The sequence below is a fragment of the Myiozetetes cayanensis genome, unplaced genomic scaffold (assembly GCF_022539395.1).
Source record: "Myiozetetes cayanensis isolate MyiCay16 unplaced genomic scaffold, myiCay2020 scf13, whole genome shotgun sequence".
NCBI classification, from domain to species: domain Eukaryota; kingdom Metazoa; phylum Chordata; class Aves; order Passeriformes; family Tyrannidae; genus Myiozetetes; species Myiozetetes cayanensis.
Window position 1 is genome coordinate 23445794 of NW_026086937.1, and position 15227 is coordinate 23461020.

At 40.1% G+C, this 15227-nt stretch overlaps 2 protein-coding genes across 2 annotated transcripts in view; one reads left to right on the forward strand and one right to left on the reverse strand.

Annotated features, from left to right (window-relative positions):
* Positions 1–6097, forward strand: part of WWTR1 (WW domain containing transcription regulator 1) — a 41857-nt gene extending 35760 nt beyond the window's left edge. The window contains exons 4-6 of the mRNA XM_050308388.1: positions 201–334; positions 931–1043; positions 2135–6097. Coding sequence (XP_050164345.1) covers positions 201–334; positions 931–1043; positions 2135–2319 — 432 coding nt within the window. The 3' untranslated portion in view covers positions 2320–6097. The remainder of the gene's footprint in view (positions 1–200; positions 335–930; positions 1044–2134) is intronic.
* A 4112-nt stretch (positions 6098–10209) lies between these two features.
* Positions 10210–14809, reverse strand: TM4SF4 (transmembrane 4 L six family member 4). Its single transcript, XM_050308390.1, has 5 exons — positions 14377–14809; positions 14054–14143; positions 12866–12999; positions 10642–10831; positions 10210–10428 (listed from the first exon to the last, which is right to left on the reverse strand). Exons 1-5 carry the CDS (start codon positions 14548–14550, stop codon positions 10411–10413), a joined length of 606 nt encoding a protein of 201 aa, XP_050164347.1. The 5' UTR covers positions 14551–14809; the 3' UTR covers positions 10210–10410.
* Between the last annotated feature and the right edge of the window lie 418 nt (positions 14810–15227).

Here is a 15227-nt window from a genome sequence, read left to right on the forward strand (position 1 = left end):
AATCCAGCACAGGTGGGTGTGAGAGATGCTGTCTGTCTACATCAGGATTTTCTTCAAATCAGGGTAAACAAATAATCATCAGTGACATCCTTCAGAACTACTTTCCTTCTGTGTGTATGTTACGTGGCCACTTGTTACAAGACTGCAGTACTTCTGAGTTGTTGGAATAATCCTTCTTGTATATTTATTTGCCTTTTCAGGAAGCTGCTCTATGCAGACAACTTCCTATGGACTCAGAAAACATGGTCCCAGTTCAGACAGCTGTGAACACCCCTGCCATGACACAGGACATGAGGCCTATTACAAATAATGGATCCGATCCTTTCTTGAACAGGCAAGTTCCTTCTTCATTAGGCAATTGCTTCTGTTGCCTTCTCTAGACTGTTAAAGCTATATCTCTAAAGTAGTTCCTATATCATCTTCTTTTGCATTCACTGTGAACAGGGGATGTGGCTGAATGGCTGACCCAAAATCTTTCAGTTTATGCTTCAAGAAAAATTAATAAAGTGGAACAGATGGTTTTAACTGTAGTATTGGGGTATGTAGAAGACATTATGTAGAATATTATCCATTAATTAATACACTCTATTTTATATTTAGGCTATCAGAACTGTTTGTGTGTGTGTGTGTGTATATATATATATATAAAAACCCATATATATATATATATATACACACATATATATACATATGTGTGTATTTCAAAATTTAGGAGCGTCCAAGTGGCCTCACTGCAATTGCTTTGTTACTTGGGCTGATGTGACCAAACTATGATGTTGGCTAATCAGTGGCCAACAGTTGAGAATGAGGCTTAATGATTCAGTATCTAACTTTAAAATGGAACCTACTATGCTGTCTTCCAACACTGTGCTCTGGGACTGTGTCTACCAGAGCATGTTTACTAAGACTTTTTCATTTTTCAATTTACAGTGGGCCGTACCATTCCAGGGAACAGAGTTCAGACAGTGGCTTGGGATTAGGATGCTACAGTGTACCAACAACACCTGAAGATTTCCTCAGCAACGTAGATGAGATGGATACAGGTAGAATACTCTGATTTAGCTTAAAGTATAGTCATAATAATAACTTTGTGTTATAACTAGTAATGCTTTGTAATTGCATAACTGAACAAGAATCTCTGGCTTTCCTATGTGAGAGAACAGACTGACACTGTGGGAGGAAATGCCCAGAAGGTGCTTGGTGCCCAGAAGGTGCTTGGTGCCCAGAAGGTTCTCAGCTTTAATTTAAGTCCAGAATCTGCCCTTTTACCTTAGACTAATATTAAACAAAATAAGTAAAGTTGAAAAATGTGAGCCTTAATTTCTGTTTTCATGCCACTGTCCAAGGTAGGGGGAGTAAGAACCTGGTCTTGGGTTACATGTACAAATCACTGCATTTTCTAACTCTGGGAAACCAGTCTCATTAGTACGTCTCTTACAGTGGCAAAGTTGGATTTGCCTTCAAACAATGTATTTTGCTAGTTTAGGTTTTGGTATGTATTTATTTTGTATTAGTGTCCTCATGGTGTTTAAAATACTGGAATAAATTGCTAGAAAACCAACAAGCTTTTTTCCAGAGGGTAGAATTCTCAGCACTTCCTCACCTAAACTTCCTTTTGAAGTCATCAGAAGTTCTAGATTATGCAGAGAGTGACATTTTTCTCTATTAAAGGTTTCCATGCTTGTTATTATTAATTTATGAAAAAAAAGTACTGTTATAGAGCTAAATTGCTGTAAAGCATGTTTTTCAATTATTCCCCGTGGACAGCATTGCCCTGGTGCAGAGAACAGGATGGATGTGTGCATGAGGCTCCTCTGCTGCTCCTTAGGCAGACCAGGGAAAAAACTTGGAACTGCCCTGCCTCAAAAGTGGAAGGCCAGAGCTGGGTGATTTGGGCACTGCTGGAAAGGGCCTTTTGTGATTTTGAGAGCCAAGCGAGGATGTGAAATGTACTCTCAGAAGAACATGCATTGTGCAAATACAATTTTGAGTAACTCCTGTCTCATGTGGTGGATAGGAGGGCTCACAAGTGTTCATGGGAAAGGGGGAGTCTGAATTTGAAGTCAATTCTGTTGTTTTAAATTACCCACAAGAACAGTTTGGTATTTCAAAAGTTCTTCTTTACTTTTCCTAGGAGAAACTTTACCACAGACAACAATGAACATAAATCCACAACAAACACGTTTCCCTGATTTCCTCGACTGTCTTCCAGGAACAAATGTTGATCTTGGGACTCTAGAGTCAGAAGACTTGATCCCTATTCTCAATGACGTGGAGTCAGTACTCAGCAAAAATGAGCCCTTCCTTACCTGGCTGTAATCAAGCAATGCTGATTGGGCCTACAATGCAATTCACATTTCTTATTCCTCTTGAGATAGAAGCAGAATATCTGAAAATCCTCAAGAGATACAACGTACTGCCGTAATGAGTTTTGTTACGTCGTCTTTATGATCAGTTTAATCTCTGCCTGGATTTGATTGATAATAATTTAAATATAAAATACATTTTTTATATATATATACACACACACACACATATATATATACATATATGCATATATATTTCTTTTAAAAAAGCACACTACTTTAGACATCTCTGTACTTCTTTACCTATTCAGACCAGGCAGGAACGTTTCACTTTAAGGACAGAAAGTGGCTGATGTTTGTGCATGTCCCTGACTGGTCTCTTGGGTATTGACTGACATCACAGACCCTTTGTGAACCACAAAAGCTAACCACTAGGTCAGTTGGTTCAGAAAACATGCACAGCATCAGGCCAGGAGAGCAGTTTTACTGCTATGTTTATGACAACAGTACCAGAAACTTTTTAAAATCAACTTACTTAAGCCTTAAAAATCTTTTTTTTTATTATTTTTTTTTTTTTTTAGATCTTAGTAACTAACTGTGCTGTATGGAATACAGATTAAATCTGATCCGTATCAGCCATAGTAATTCTCATTATGTATTTATAAAGGCACAAACAATACTATAGCAGTTTCTTTTTTCAGTATATTACTGTATAGTTTTCAGAAAATAAATACTTCCAATCTGAAAGTACCAGAATTGTTTAGCAACATTTTTACACTAAAATATTGTTGCAAAATAAACCAGGCTGGTACTGACTGCTGCCTTTTAAAAACAAAGCAATGTATTATAAACAAGCATTTTAAAAAAATTCTTAGATTTTTCTGTTTATTATATTAAGCACTACAATTTTGTAACTTAACACATGAACAAACAATTTTTTATAGAAATAAAATCTGTGGCAGGCATCTTAAGTGCAAAAATATTCTTTTAAAGTCAGGTCTGGAAAATGTGGCACAACTCAATGTTATATGTAGTGGGAAAAACCCCTTGCTCATACTGTTTTCAGTAATGTTTTTAACTGAATATGTCAAAATACATGTAGTTGTATACATGAAAAAATCTAGTAACTTTATCAGGGTACTGCTAAAGCAGCATTGGGGCATGCCTGGTAAAGCTGCTTAGTTCTTGTGTCTTTCACTTACTGTAATTGGTGCATAGGACACGAGGCGTGTGCTGTGTGTTTCTACCTATTATATAGCCTACAAACACTTCCTTACCAGAGGTTTGGGACTGAGAAGGCATCAAGGACATTAAGCTTGCAGTTCCCCTGAAATGCAAATGAAGTCCTGAAAATTCTTAAATATTTTGAAATGATTTTATTTATAATCTACGAATTTACATTTTTTTATATGGAAAAATAGGTATGTTTATGAAAGGCATTAAAACTTTTCTCTAAGCTTAATCCAGGCTATATAAAGAGAAGACATGTAGCACTAAGTGTAAATGTGTGTTTGCCATGTCTGATAACACTTAACAAGATCTTACTGATGCACCAGAATATTGATCACTAAAGACTTTTTTCCATCTGGTTGGGTGAAGGTAAGTGAAAAGGTCAGAGATGAAGTGGTGGTAATACAGAGTAGGTTTGGAAGACAAATGATGAGGTAAAAAATGTAAATCCTTGCTGGGAAGGGTGGCTGCAGACAGGGACACATAGCAAATGGATCTCTGGTGTTCAGTGAAAAACAGAAGCACTCAATAACAACTCTATTTGTGGTGAACTGCTGGCTGTATGTGGTGTCATAAGATGAAAAATAAAAAGCACACATATCGACATTTTAGAAAAAAGATGGAAGGCAAAGACCTACAGTTGTGAAGTTTTATTACATAGGGAAAAGATTTTTAAAATGTTTTTGGTTGTTTTTGTTGTTTTTGGTTTTTTTAATAGAAAAAGATGTTACAGCAGGGTTGTGTCTACACAGAATTCAATTACTGAATGGGCATTGCATTTCTTTTATTCTTTTGGAGGAGCTATTACTTGGGGGGGGGTGTTAATTATTTTTGCTAGTGCTAACTTTTGAGATAGCACAAAATTTCTTTTTAACCAACAGGGCACCGGGCAGGGCTGCTAATATTACTGTAATTAGGTTTCATCTCTCTCTTTTAAGAATTTCTTCAGGTTGTCAGCCTAAATGAAAAACAGATGATCCTAAGGCTTTGTTCTTTAGTGCCATGACTGGTGTTGGTAAAGAATTGGAGATCTTTTGGCCAACATGCAAGGCCAGGTTGCCAGCACTGCTCAGTTGGTGTGAGGAGCTGATAGCTGTCGCTGCTGGGAGGACCCGCAGCAGCTGCCGATCTGAGTGCTGGTGTTATCCAGAGGACAGTGCTCATCAGCAGATTATGGTTAGAGAATGCAGTTTGTTCATTTGCTAGCAAGTCTGCACCATTGAACATGTAAGTTTGTCATAATAAAAGATACTCCGAGCTGGTTGGCTCTGGGCTGTTGTGAATGCTGATTTCTGCCCCGCCCCATGTACTGTCATCAGCTGAAGGCTGTGCTTCCTATAGGGAAAACTGATGCAGCTTTCTAGTAAAGTCATATCAGATATTTGCCAGAATTGTGAACCTGCAAGCTTGATTCCTTTTTATTGGTGTTTCTGGTGGTTGAGTGTCTTGGTGCAGACCTTAAAATGGTAAAGCAATCATAAACTGTGTTTCTGTGTTACTTCAATAATAAACCAGCAGCAGATCTGAAACAGGAGGGTGCTGTGCAGAACAACACTTCAGGGTGAAAGAGCTGCCAGAATCTTAGGTCAGATCTTTACTCAATCATGAAGCAAATTGTGCTTAAGTTAAAAGTGATTCTTTACGCTGTCAGCTTCTAATTTTTGCAGTTGAGAGGGTGTATCAGATGAAATGTAGTGACAGCAAAATCTGTTTTTCAACGTCCTCTTTTTTAAAAAGGTTTTGGCTTTAAACAGGGTTGTGGCAGAACTTTTCAGTATTCAAAACACATGTAATATGAAAATAAATTTATTGCTGACAATATTTCACTGTATTATATGAGGTTTTGAACATTTACTGTGCTAAATGTACACTACCTATTTTTAGTATTAATACAACCAGTGTGCCAGCTGGACAGTTTTGCTGTGACCATCTCTGAGGGTGGCATACATAAGTCTTGGTGATACTGAAGTAATGGGATGTTGTTAATTACAGTTTGTATTCTGGTAATACTGTTAGAGTGTAACTTGGGGAGGGATTGGATCTGACTTTTTGAGAAATGCTGTTTGGGGGAAGGGAAGGATTTAAATGTCTATTTTAATTACATAAAAATGTGGGTGGGTGTTCAAATAAACTTGTTTCTTAATATATACATCCACATACATGTTAGTTCTTTAACTATTTTATTTACTTTTTTCATTTTGTTATATGACATGTGAGCATTTGTTTATAATATTTAGTAACTTGCAGTAGATTGTATGTATCAAAAGCAATGAGATCAAACAATCAGATCAAACTGTAGTATCCAGGGTTTGAGTCTGGGAATTTTTTTTAAATTATTTCTTTGATCTTGTACATGAAAAACAAATACAAATGAACTTGAAAGATTTTGGATGCATATTGTTTTTTTAAATGTTTTGTTTTGTTGGGTTTTTGGTTTTGTTTTTTTGGCAGGTTTTAAGTACGTGCTTCCCAGGGAACTGTACAACACTGCTTGGAATAAAGGTGCAGACATACTAATCTGTGAAAAAGGCATAAATTCTGAATTAAAATATTAGTACTTAGCAAGTCAAATGGTTATTTTACCATTATGTTTCAGTTTATTAGTAGTTGTTATGGCTGTTAGTGGTGGTTACAGTTTTACTTGGAATGCTTATAACATGCTCCCCAGTGCCACCATTACCTGTTTCTTTTAGTGGCACCATAGTTCACTAACAGCACAAGCGCTAGTTTACGATTTGTTTAATATTGTTACCTCTAAGCAGAATCTTTTAGCACTCAGTCCATTTGCTGTTAAATGCTGCTTTGGGGGGCATAAAAAGTGCCTTGTTTTAAGTCTAATCCCTTATTCAAGAAGTTTCTTAAATTCTGCATTAAGAAAATACCTGTCTTCTTTCTTAGGAACAAGCCATGAAACGTAAACATCCTGAGCTTCTGTTTGAATGTCTGGTCATTACTTCAGGGCACGTGACATGAGTCATTCAAGATCCAGTTCAGCTGTTACTATTAATTACTACTTTTTCTTGAATCATTCTCTTCTATAATTTATTAAAATTGTTAGAATGTGTCTTAACGGTATCTTGCATTTACATAAAGCTCTGGAGCCTCAGTCAAATATAAATGCCAAGTGTATTAGCTTCTGACTGTGTTTGGAGACGTGATTGCTAATTCATGCTTTATTTACTCAGGAGTATTAATCAAGTTTCTTTGGCAGAAATAGTGTATGTGTGTTTGTAAAGGTCATTCAGTTTGTTCCTAATGCTACCAGCTCACGAGACTTTAGAAGGCCTCTCTCCTTCCAAGCGGCTCAGCCATGCTCGCTGCAGTCTTGCTGCTCCTGGGTGTTGTTACCCAGGAGCTGTGCTAAAACCACTCATTCGGGAGGGATTCCTGAGGCTGGCATGTCCTGAAAACGCCGTCCTTTCAGAGGCCTGTCCACACTGCGGCTGTCCCCACATCGCTTCGGCATTCCATGGAGTCCTGTCTGGAGGGCGTATGGTATATGAAAATACTGGCAATGGTATTTTCACTGTGGGAATTCAGTTACAATCTCTCTTAGCTGGTCCCCAAAAACTCAATCTTCCCTCAACCACTAACACTGCTCGTGTCCCCATCAGGTACCTCATCATTCCTAAAAGCACGATGGCTAGAGTCACACACAGTTTCCCAGAAAAATTAAGACTCTGTGTTAGGGTGGGGTTGGCTTTGTTTCGTTTTCTTCAGAAAACAAGAATCCTCGTAAACAGCTGTTCACAATTTCGCTTCAGAGCGGGAGGGTGGGGCCTGGCAGAAGGTGGGCCCCGCCCGAGGCCCCTCACGCTGCTCCGCGCGGCTGGGCCGGGGCTGCAGCTCCCGCCCTCTGCTCGGGAGTGGGGCCAGGGCGGTGGAGCGGCGCCGGCAGAAGGTAGGAGAAGGCAGCAGATAGAAGAAGGCAGCTGGTAGGAGAAGGCGGCTGTGATCGTGGTCCAACGTGTGGGAGGTCTCGCCGGTCCCGTGGCCTGAGCGCCCCGCGCTGCCCGGGAGGCGCCGAGCGGGCTCTCGGCCCCGCGGGAGGCAAAGTGCTGCGGGCCAAAGCGGGAGAGACGTTTACTGGTGCCGCTTTCTGCACAGACCTGTTTCCAAATAATGCCCTAAATTACTCTAACTAGCACAATTAATGAGTAAATGGTGTAATTTTCAGTGCCTACTAAAGATTCTTTTCTGTTTGGATTGTTAGGCTGCACAGGTGGGAGCAATCTGTATCTTACCAAAGAGTCCTGCAGCAAATTAGCAATGAGAGGTGGAGGGTAACGGTGCTGCTTCGCAGGTGAAGCTATCTATAAGAAAGTGCCATTGCGTTGGTAGAGCTTTTGTGATTTCCGTAAAGCAGTGCATCCTGATCCAGTGAAAAAGTAATTTGGCAAGAAAAAAGGTCAGAGGTGTTTTATCTGGGTTCTTATTCGTGTTTATTACTGTAATACCAGTGTCTACCCCCTGCGGCAAAGACCCCACGTGTATCCGTGTAATGGAACAAGTCTGCCTTCCCACCCTCAGACAGCGGGGGTTGCTCCAGAGTTTGCCACTGTTATACTGTGACTAATGTAGAATCCATGAAGGAGAGCTAAAGTTGATCTGGGAACAGGTAATGAGCTTTCAAGACTGGAATGATGTTAGAAAACATCCCTTGTTCTGGGTTGAGCATTTTTTTTTTTTAAACTTTGTATATGTTACTTCTCTATTTTAGAAATGAACCTTTTGCGAAGAGTTGCCAGTTAAATAATGCATCATTCCCTGACAAGTGACACTGTGGTGTGGTTAATGTATCATTTTGTTGCAGTCTATTTATTGGAGATTATCAATAAAGAGAACTGTGAACTATATGTACTTCAGCTGTGCAGGGACACTTTAGCTGTGCAGCAGTTTTAACACGCTGAAGTGTGTGGGCTCCAAATCACATGTGTACACTCCCCATGTAATCTGAGTTGTTTAATAACTGCCGTGTTTCTTTTTAAATAAGCTCTTGGCTGAAACAGTACCACACAATGTCAAAGTTGTGCTCTCAGTACTCTAATCATTCAGTCACTAAGCAGCCAGTTTTTATGGGTGAATAATGAAGCTTCAGCTAGCATGGGCATCACTTCAGATTTTACAAACAATACTAATATTTTCCCTTTCTGCTGCTAGGATTTCTACTTCTGTATTTTTCTATGTATGTTGATATTTGTACACACTGCAACAGAGTGTGGTGTTCAAGTTGGTCAGGGCTCCTGAGGTCTGTTTTAACACTTTCAGTTATCCCTGGTTGTGGTTTCTGTCTTGCCATCATCCTATCCCTGGTTGTGGTTTCTGTCTTGCCATCATCCTTCTGTTCCTGCCTAGCACTGCACTCTCTTTATGTGTGACTTCACTCCCAGAAGTACCACTGGTCTGTTATTTTGTTCTCTGTTACAAGGATCTATGATCAGTCCCTTTCCTTGATTTTACTGGACATTTGGATCAGTAAAAACACACCGCAATCTCCAATTACTGCAGAACTGACACTAAATTAGGTGCTAGGGGAGAGCCTCGGGTGTTAACCGTAACTGAAGAGATTTGGGAATACTATTGTTGCCACTTTGAAGTGCGAGTTCAGCTGAGCTGCCGGTTCGACTCCTTTTCCCTTGTCTAATACACCTCAAGGCCAAGGTGTGAATGCAGTCTGGATCATAGGATGAAACGTGTGTGCCTTGTGTCAGTATCTCCTGTGTATTAGCTCGTGTTATAAAACCACCGTGTAGTTGGATGTCTCTTGGAAGCACTAATTGAAGCACCCATTTGTTTTGGTTTTAGGTATCATAGCTTGCCATCTGTTATTTCTTATCCTATGTCCCACAAAGATTTATGTACTCTGTTTATTAATATATCAAATTTGTATACTATGCAGCTACCCATCCTTTTGTTGAATGCTAATGAGAAACATTCCATGTCCCCAAAGGCTTCGTATAAATAAGACAAGACAAATGCGAGATGAGGTGCAGGACAGCTGCTCACCACAGATGAAATAGATGTGAGATGATTGCGCAGTGGGTGGCGATATAAAGGGTACTCCCAAATTCCTGCGCAATGCAGTAGAACAAGTGGGACAGACAGCTGTTTGTAAAGAGATTTTTATGCCTAGCATAGATGCAAAGTACATGAAATAAATTTTCTGAAAGCACAGGACACAGAATCGTTACTTCAGGAGGAAAATTTTAGGGAACAGATATGGCAAATACTGAGAAGCCTTGAGACATCCAGCCTGGCAAGCTAGTTTGTGAAAATTTGTTTCAGAAATTTGGTGTAGAAGCAGTTGATTTTAACCCCTCAAATGTCTCCAATCCTTCTTATTTCCTTCTTGATTTCTTTGGGAAATGCTTTTTTCTTTTAAAGTTTTAAAAGTTCTTTCTAAAAGGTATTTTTGCCTTTGAGCTCTCTATTGTCTTTCCTGTCTCTTTCATAGCACTATGCCAAACATAAATTGGCATAAATTGAGCTAAATTGAACTTCTGCAAAAAAGATTAATAAATAGCATTTGCACTCGTGTAGGTTGGAAGCTTTGAGGAGTTACAAGCTACCTAACTGACCTGAATACAAATTGTAACCCAAAATTTTATTTTGCCTGAGAATAGGCTCTTTTAAAATGGAAGCTGTTTTACAAAAATAAATATGAATGGGAGAGTTGAATTTCACTTATTTTATTCCATGATGAGGGGTTTCATGAAGGCTAGAAAGGGAGTCAGGGCTTTGTAACGCTGGTGAAAGGAAGTACCCATCATTCTCATCTTCTTAGCCAGAGCCAGTGCATCTCAGGGCTGCTCTGTGGAGGGCTGCAGAAGGGATCCTCCCAAGTGAGGAGGATTGTGTGCAATATTCATATTCTTTAGACAGTTCCATCTCCCTGGAAGAATAAAAACATGGAGGTAGTTTAGTTGCTGTGACTTTGAAAGGTTTTTATTATTTCTCAGCGGCAGCAGTGTAGGCTTTTGGCTGTACTTTAGGAAGCATGATTGTGGCACTGGATGAAGGCTAGTTTAGTTTTTCAGACTGTCAGCTAGTCAGATGTGCGTATAACTGGTTAGTACACAAAATAACAGAACCATCAGTTGCTCACCCCACAACATCCGCAGCATTTGCAGTCCCCACAGAGGGTTCCAAACAGCCCATTCACCACCTGAATACCACAGAGCACACCCTGGATCAAACTCATGACCAGCAGCAAGGAGAAGAGGGTCAGGTGCCATACGACAATATTTTCGGGTGACTGACACTCCTTCCACAGTTCATGGTCAGTGAGGTAATTCCTACAGGAGAACAAACAGGAAGAAGACTGTTAGTTCACAAAGTGATGGGTCTCTCAAAGCTGAGGGGTTGCCACTGTTGTCTGATGGCCGAGGCTCTGTTCACTTTGGCAAGAATTTCCATTGCCACACTGGTGCTACATATCTAGAACGTGATTTCAGGTTAGTTTCTAGATAATTGCTTCAATTGGATTTGAAAAGACAAGGCATCAGAAGGGAACAATTGGAGGCAAATTTTTCATACGTTAAAAGATCACAGTCAAGCCTGTGCCAAATGGGTGTTATTTGTGCAAGCGTTTTGCCAGGGGTGTTTTTGCTGCTTTTACTTGATTACAGCATTTTTTGTTGAGGATGGAGGAGTAGTCAGGCATGCAATCCGTTACCTCAAACTACAGTTGGGAACAAGGAAGTACACTGAAATAAAATCAAAACAACTGAATTACCAAAACTAAACCATCAAATACTACAAGACAAGTCGCCTCTTGCCCACCAAGCTGAAAAGAACAGCCTTTGATCTTCTACATGCCTCATCTAAAAGGTCAAAGTATTTTCCATAATTTTTACCTTTGCATTTTGATTTAATTGTGAACTGTGTAACTACTTATAATATTTCCTCTGTGTATTCTTAGTGCTGTTTTGTTTGTGTTCTTGTCAGGTGATTTCTTGACTGCAACCAAAACTATGTTTGAAACAGAGCACATTTTTCCAAAGGCTCCCAGAAAGAGACAAAGGGACTTGGTTTCCAGCCCTTGCTGGTCCATGAACAAATGATGTATATCATACACTTTTATACTTCTTGTTTTCTTGTTTTTTGTTTTTTGTTTTTTGTTTTTTTTTCTTTTTAATCTGAACTACAATTTTGTGGTGTATTATGCAAGAAATGCTGCCAGGTCACTCTTGACTGAGGCAGACTGCATTAAAGGTTCTGAGGTGATGAGTTTACTCCACCTCTTGCAGAGGCGCAAAATCCCCCCTCCCCTGCTGCCCACGCTGTGGGATCAGCCCAGCACACGGCCTGTTTCTGGGCTCCCAGCGCACAGACTGGGCTGGTCCAGCCTCTCACCCACCAGCATCCCCAAGTTGTTCTCCCAGGGCTGCTCTCCATCTGTTCATTCCCAGCCTGGACTGATACCAAGAGTTGTCCTGACCTGGTGCAGGACCTTGCACTTGATCTTGTTAAACCTCATGAGATTCTCTTGGGCCACTTCTTGAACTTGTCCGGGCCCCTCTGGATGGCCCTGTTCTTCAGATGTCACCTGCACCACTCAGCATGTTGTCATCCACAACCTTGCTGAGATGCCCTCGATCCTTTCACCTGTGTCATTAATGAAGATATTAAATAACACTGGTCCCAGTAGGGACCCCTGAGGGACACCACTTGTCACTGATGTCCATCACGACTCTGAACTGCTGACTACTACCCTCTGGATGCAACTGTCCAACCACTTTCTTCTCCATCGAACAGTTCACCCATCAAATCCCAGATCACCTCCCTGTCTTCCACGTGCCTTAGCACAGCTTTCAGGAGGGTCTGTTCCATGATCTCCCCAGGCATAGGGGTGAGGCTGATAGGTCAGTAGTTCCCAAGGTCCTCCTTTCTACCCTTTTTAAAGATGAGGACAATGTTTCCTCTTTTGCAGTCACCTGGGGTTTCACCTGACTGCCAGGACTTTTTGAGTATGATGGAGAGTGGCTTGGCAACTACATCAGTCTGTCAAGACTCTGGGATGTGTCTCATAACGTTCTATTCATCTAGGTGGAATTTATCCCCTTATACTGCTTGTCATCCCAGGAGTAATCTAGGAGGAGGCTGTGCATTTCTCTTTATTGGCTCCTTTGAAACTCAGTAGTTCTAATTGTACTTGCTATCATCCGTGTTCTAGATCCTTATGAAGTGTTGGTCTGTGTTGGTGGCGCTTCCAAGAGCTTCTGTATTTTAAGCAAACAGTGTAATTCCCATTTTTGTACCACGAATTTGCAAGTTGAATCATGTCACAAACTTAAAATACTCTTTTTTTTCTGATTGTTTTGTCTTACCCATCCTTGAAAGGGTAGGTCCAGCTACTTCCAGTGTTACATATAGGGCCTTTGTTTAGGGCTACTGCTGACAAAATAAAGCAGTATCCAGCTCCCAGAACTCCAACTGCAGCAAATATTATAGAAGAAAACATCTGATGAAGAGAAAAATAATGTTATTTTTTTCTTACTCAAACAATGAAATGCACCCTATTAATGTCAGTGTAAGTTCCCTAAATTCAGCTGTTAACGATCAATTAGTCAACTCCTGAATAGCTAAAACATATTAGTTTGCAATTGCATAATAAATGTGTAATGCATACTTGCATTGGTACGTCAAAGCTTTCCCAACACTGACATCCTGTACCTTAGGAGGACAGGCCAGGCGCTGGCAGCAGATGGCACTGCTGCCCTCTGGGCCCTCCTGTCCAGGCTTCCTTTCCCCTTCAGCCTATGTCTTTCTCAGATTACAAGCAAGACTGAGGCCTTGGACAACTCAGAGCGTTTAAAAAAAAAAAAAATCTACAGTATCCCTTTACAAGTTAGCTTTGATATCCTGGTCACATTTGGACCAAAAAATTATATTTTTCTTTCCCAAGTCTCCCTTCAGATTTCATATTAGTATACTTTTATGTCCTCACAAGTGCTTATCACTGTCAGTTCTAGTAGTATAGTCGGGGTAGATTGGAAAGTATGTCTATTTTTCTGGCTTTCTATTATAGCATTTTCATTTTTACTTACTAATATGTAAGTAAATAATGCAAAAACTAATGCCCTGCTTGAATTCTGAAGCACTTGTAGCCATTGTGTTGGTCTGCAGGGAGCTGGGAATATAATGCCCAACTACCAGAGTAATTTTTAAAACTGCCAGCACAAAATGTCTAAAGAGAACTGTTATGCTCTGCAAAACAAAAAAGTGCAGATCTTTAAGAAATTAGTTTTAATTGTGGTAGTAACTGATTATCTTGAGACAGAAAAAGCAACAAGGCTTTTTACTTTGTAGTACCTGTGGCACAACATCAGAGGCATAATACAGTTTTTACAGCCTGCTATTTCCACTTCTCAGCACTCAGACAAATGGCAGGGCTGCGTGTCCCACACTTGAGACAGCATCTGTCTGGTCTCTCAATGACTGTGAGAGGGAGATACATGTATAATATTGGTAACAATTTAGCTTTTACTTCTTTTGCCATGTTTACTTTCACTTACCGCAAACCTCTTCCCACAACTCCGATTACCGCAGCATCCGCAGCAATCATTATTCTGAAGGCCCAAAAATACCAAGGCAGGGAAGATCATCTACCAATAACAGAAATACAGTTTGAATTGGGATTAATTCAAGTTACATCTTCTTTTAGATATAACAGTTCTATGTATTTTTTTCTTATCACTAGATTAAGTTACTTATTGCCAAACTGTTGGATGACTTATGTGTTTATCAAAGAGGAATTTGCAGTACTGAGAAAATTTAACAATGCAAGTCACAACTGGGGGCAGGGGGAAGGTAGGTATGTTTGAATTCATGTACTTACCAATACGCCGGATCCCAAGATCCCTCCGAAGTACCAGACCTCTTTTGTAATGTGTGCATTGTCTTGAGCCACTTTTCCTCCAGGGAAAAACAACAAAATGTTAGCGAGGGTGCAGAGCACAGCCAGGGGGATGAGAACGGTTCCCAGGCATTTGGCACAACCTCCCGTGCACATCCTTCTTTAAAGGAATTGCAAACACAATTGAAGGCAAAATAAAATCTCTCAGATGTTCTCAGAACTGCTTCATAAAAAGGAGTTTCTCAGTGTACTTTGCAAAATCCAGTTTCTGCTGTGCCGTTAGAGGGGCTGAGCCTGTAGAACGCTCCTGTCAGTGTTCCTGTGGTTGATCCAACATGCCCTGTGCTGGTTATTTATATGTCCTTGCAACCGTGATGTCAATTTTCTGAACGTCCATAAATGAAATTACCTTCAATGCAGCCTCTCATTTTACTATAACAACCCACAACCTCTGTTAATATTTTACTAAAATGGTTGAGACACTTCATAATCTGGACTCAGGTTATGGGTAGATATCTGTCTTAGTTCTGGATCGTCATTTTTATGACACATGGTCCGTCTTCATACTACAAAATATTTCTTTGCAAAGACTGACGTGAAAACACATAATGAGTCAGCTGATATTAATAACATACTCATAGTCCAAGTTCTTACATGTCATGAGATGGTTCTGTTACTGAAATAGTAGATAAACTAGCTGATACAAAGATGAACCATTACAGACTGATAAAGGTACACATCCACAAATCTGAAAAAGTTCTTGGATTGCAGCAGCATGAGAAGCACCATTTTATTGATGTTAGGCAATTGTACTGTGTCACAGAGTATGTGTT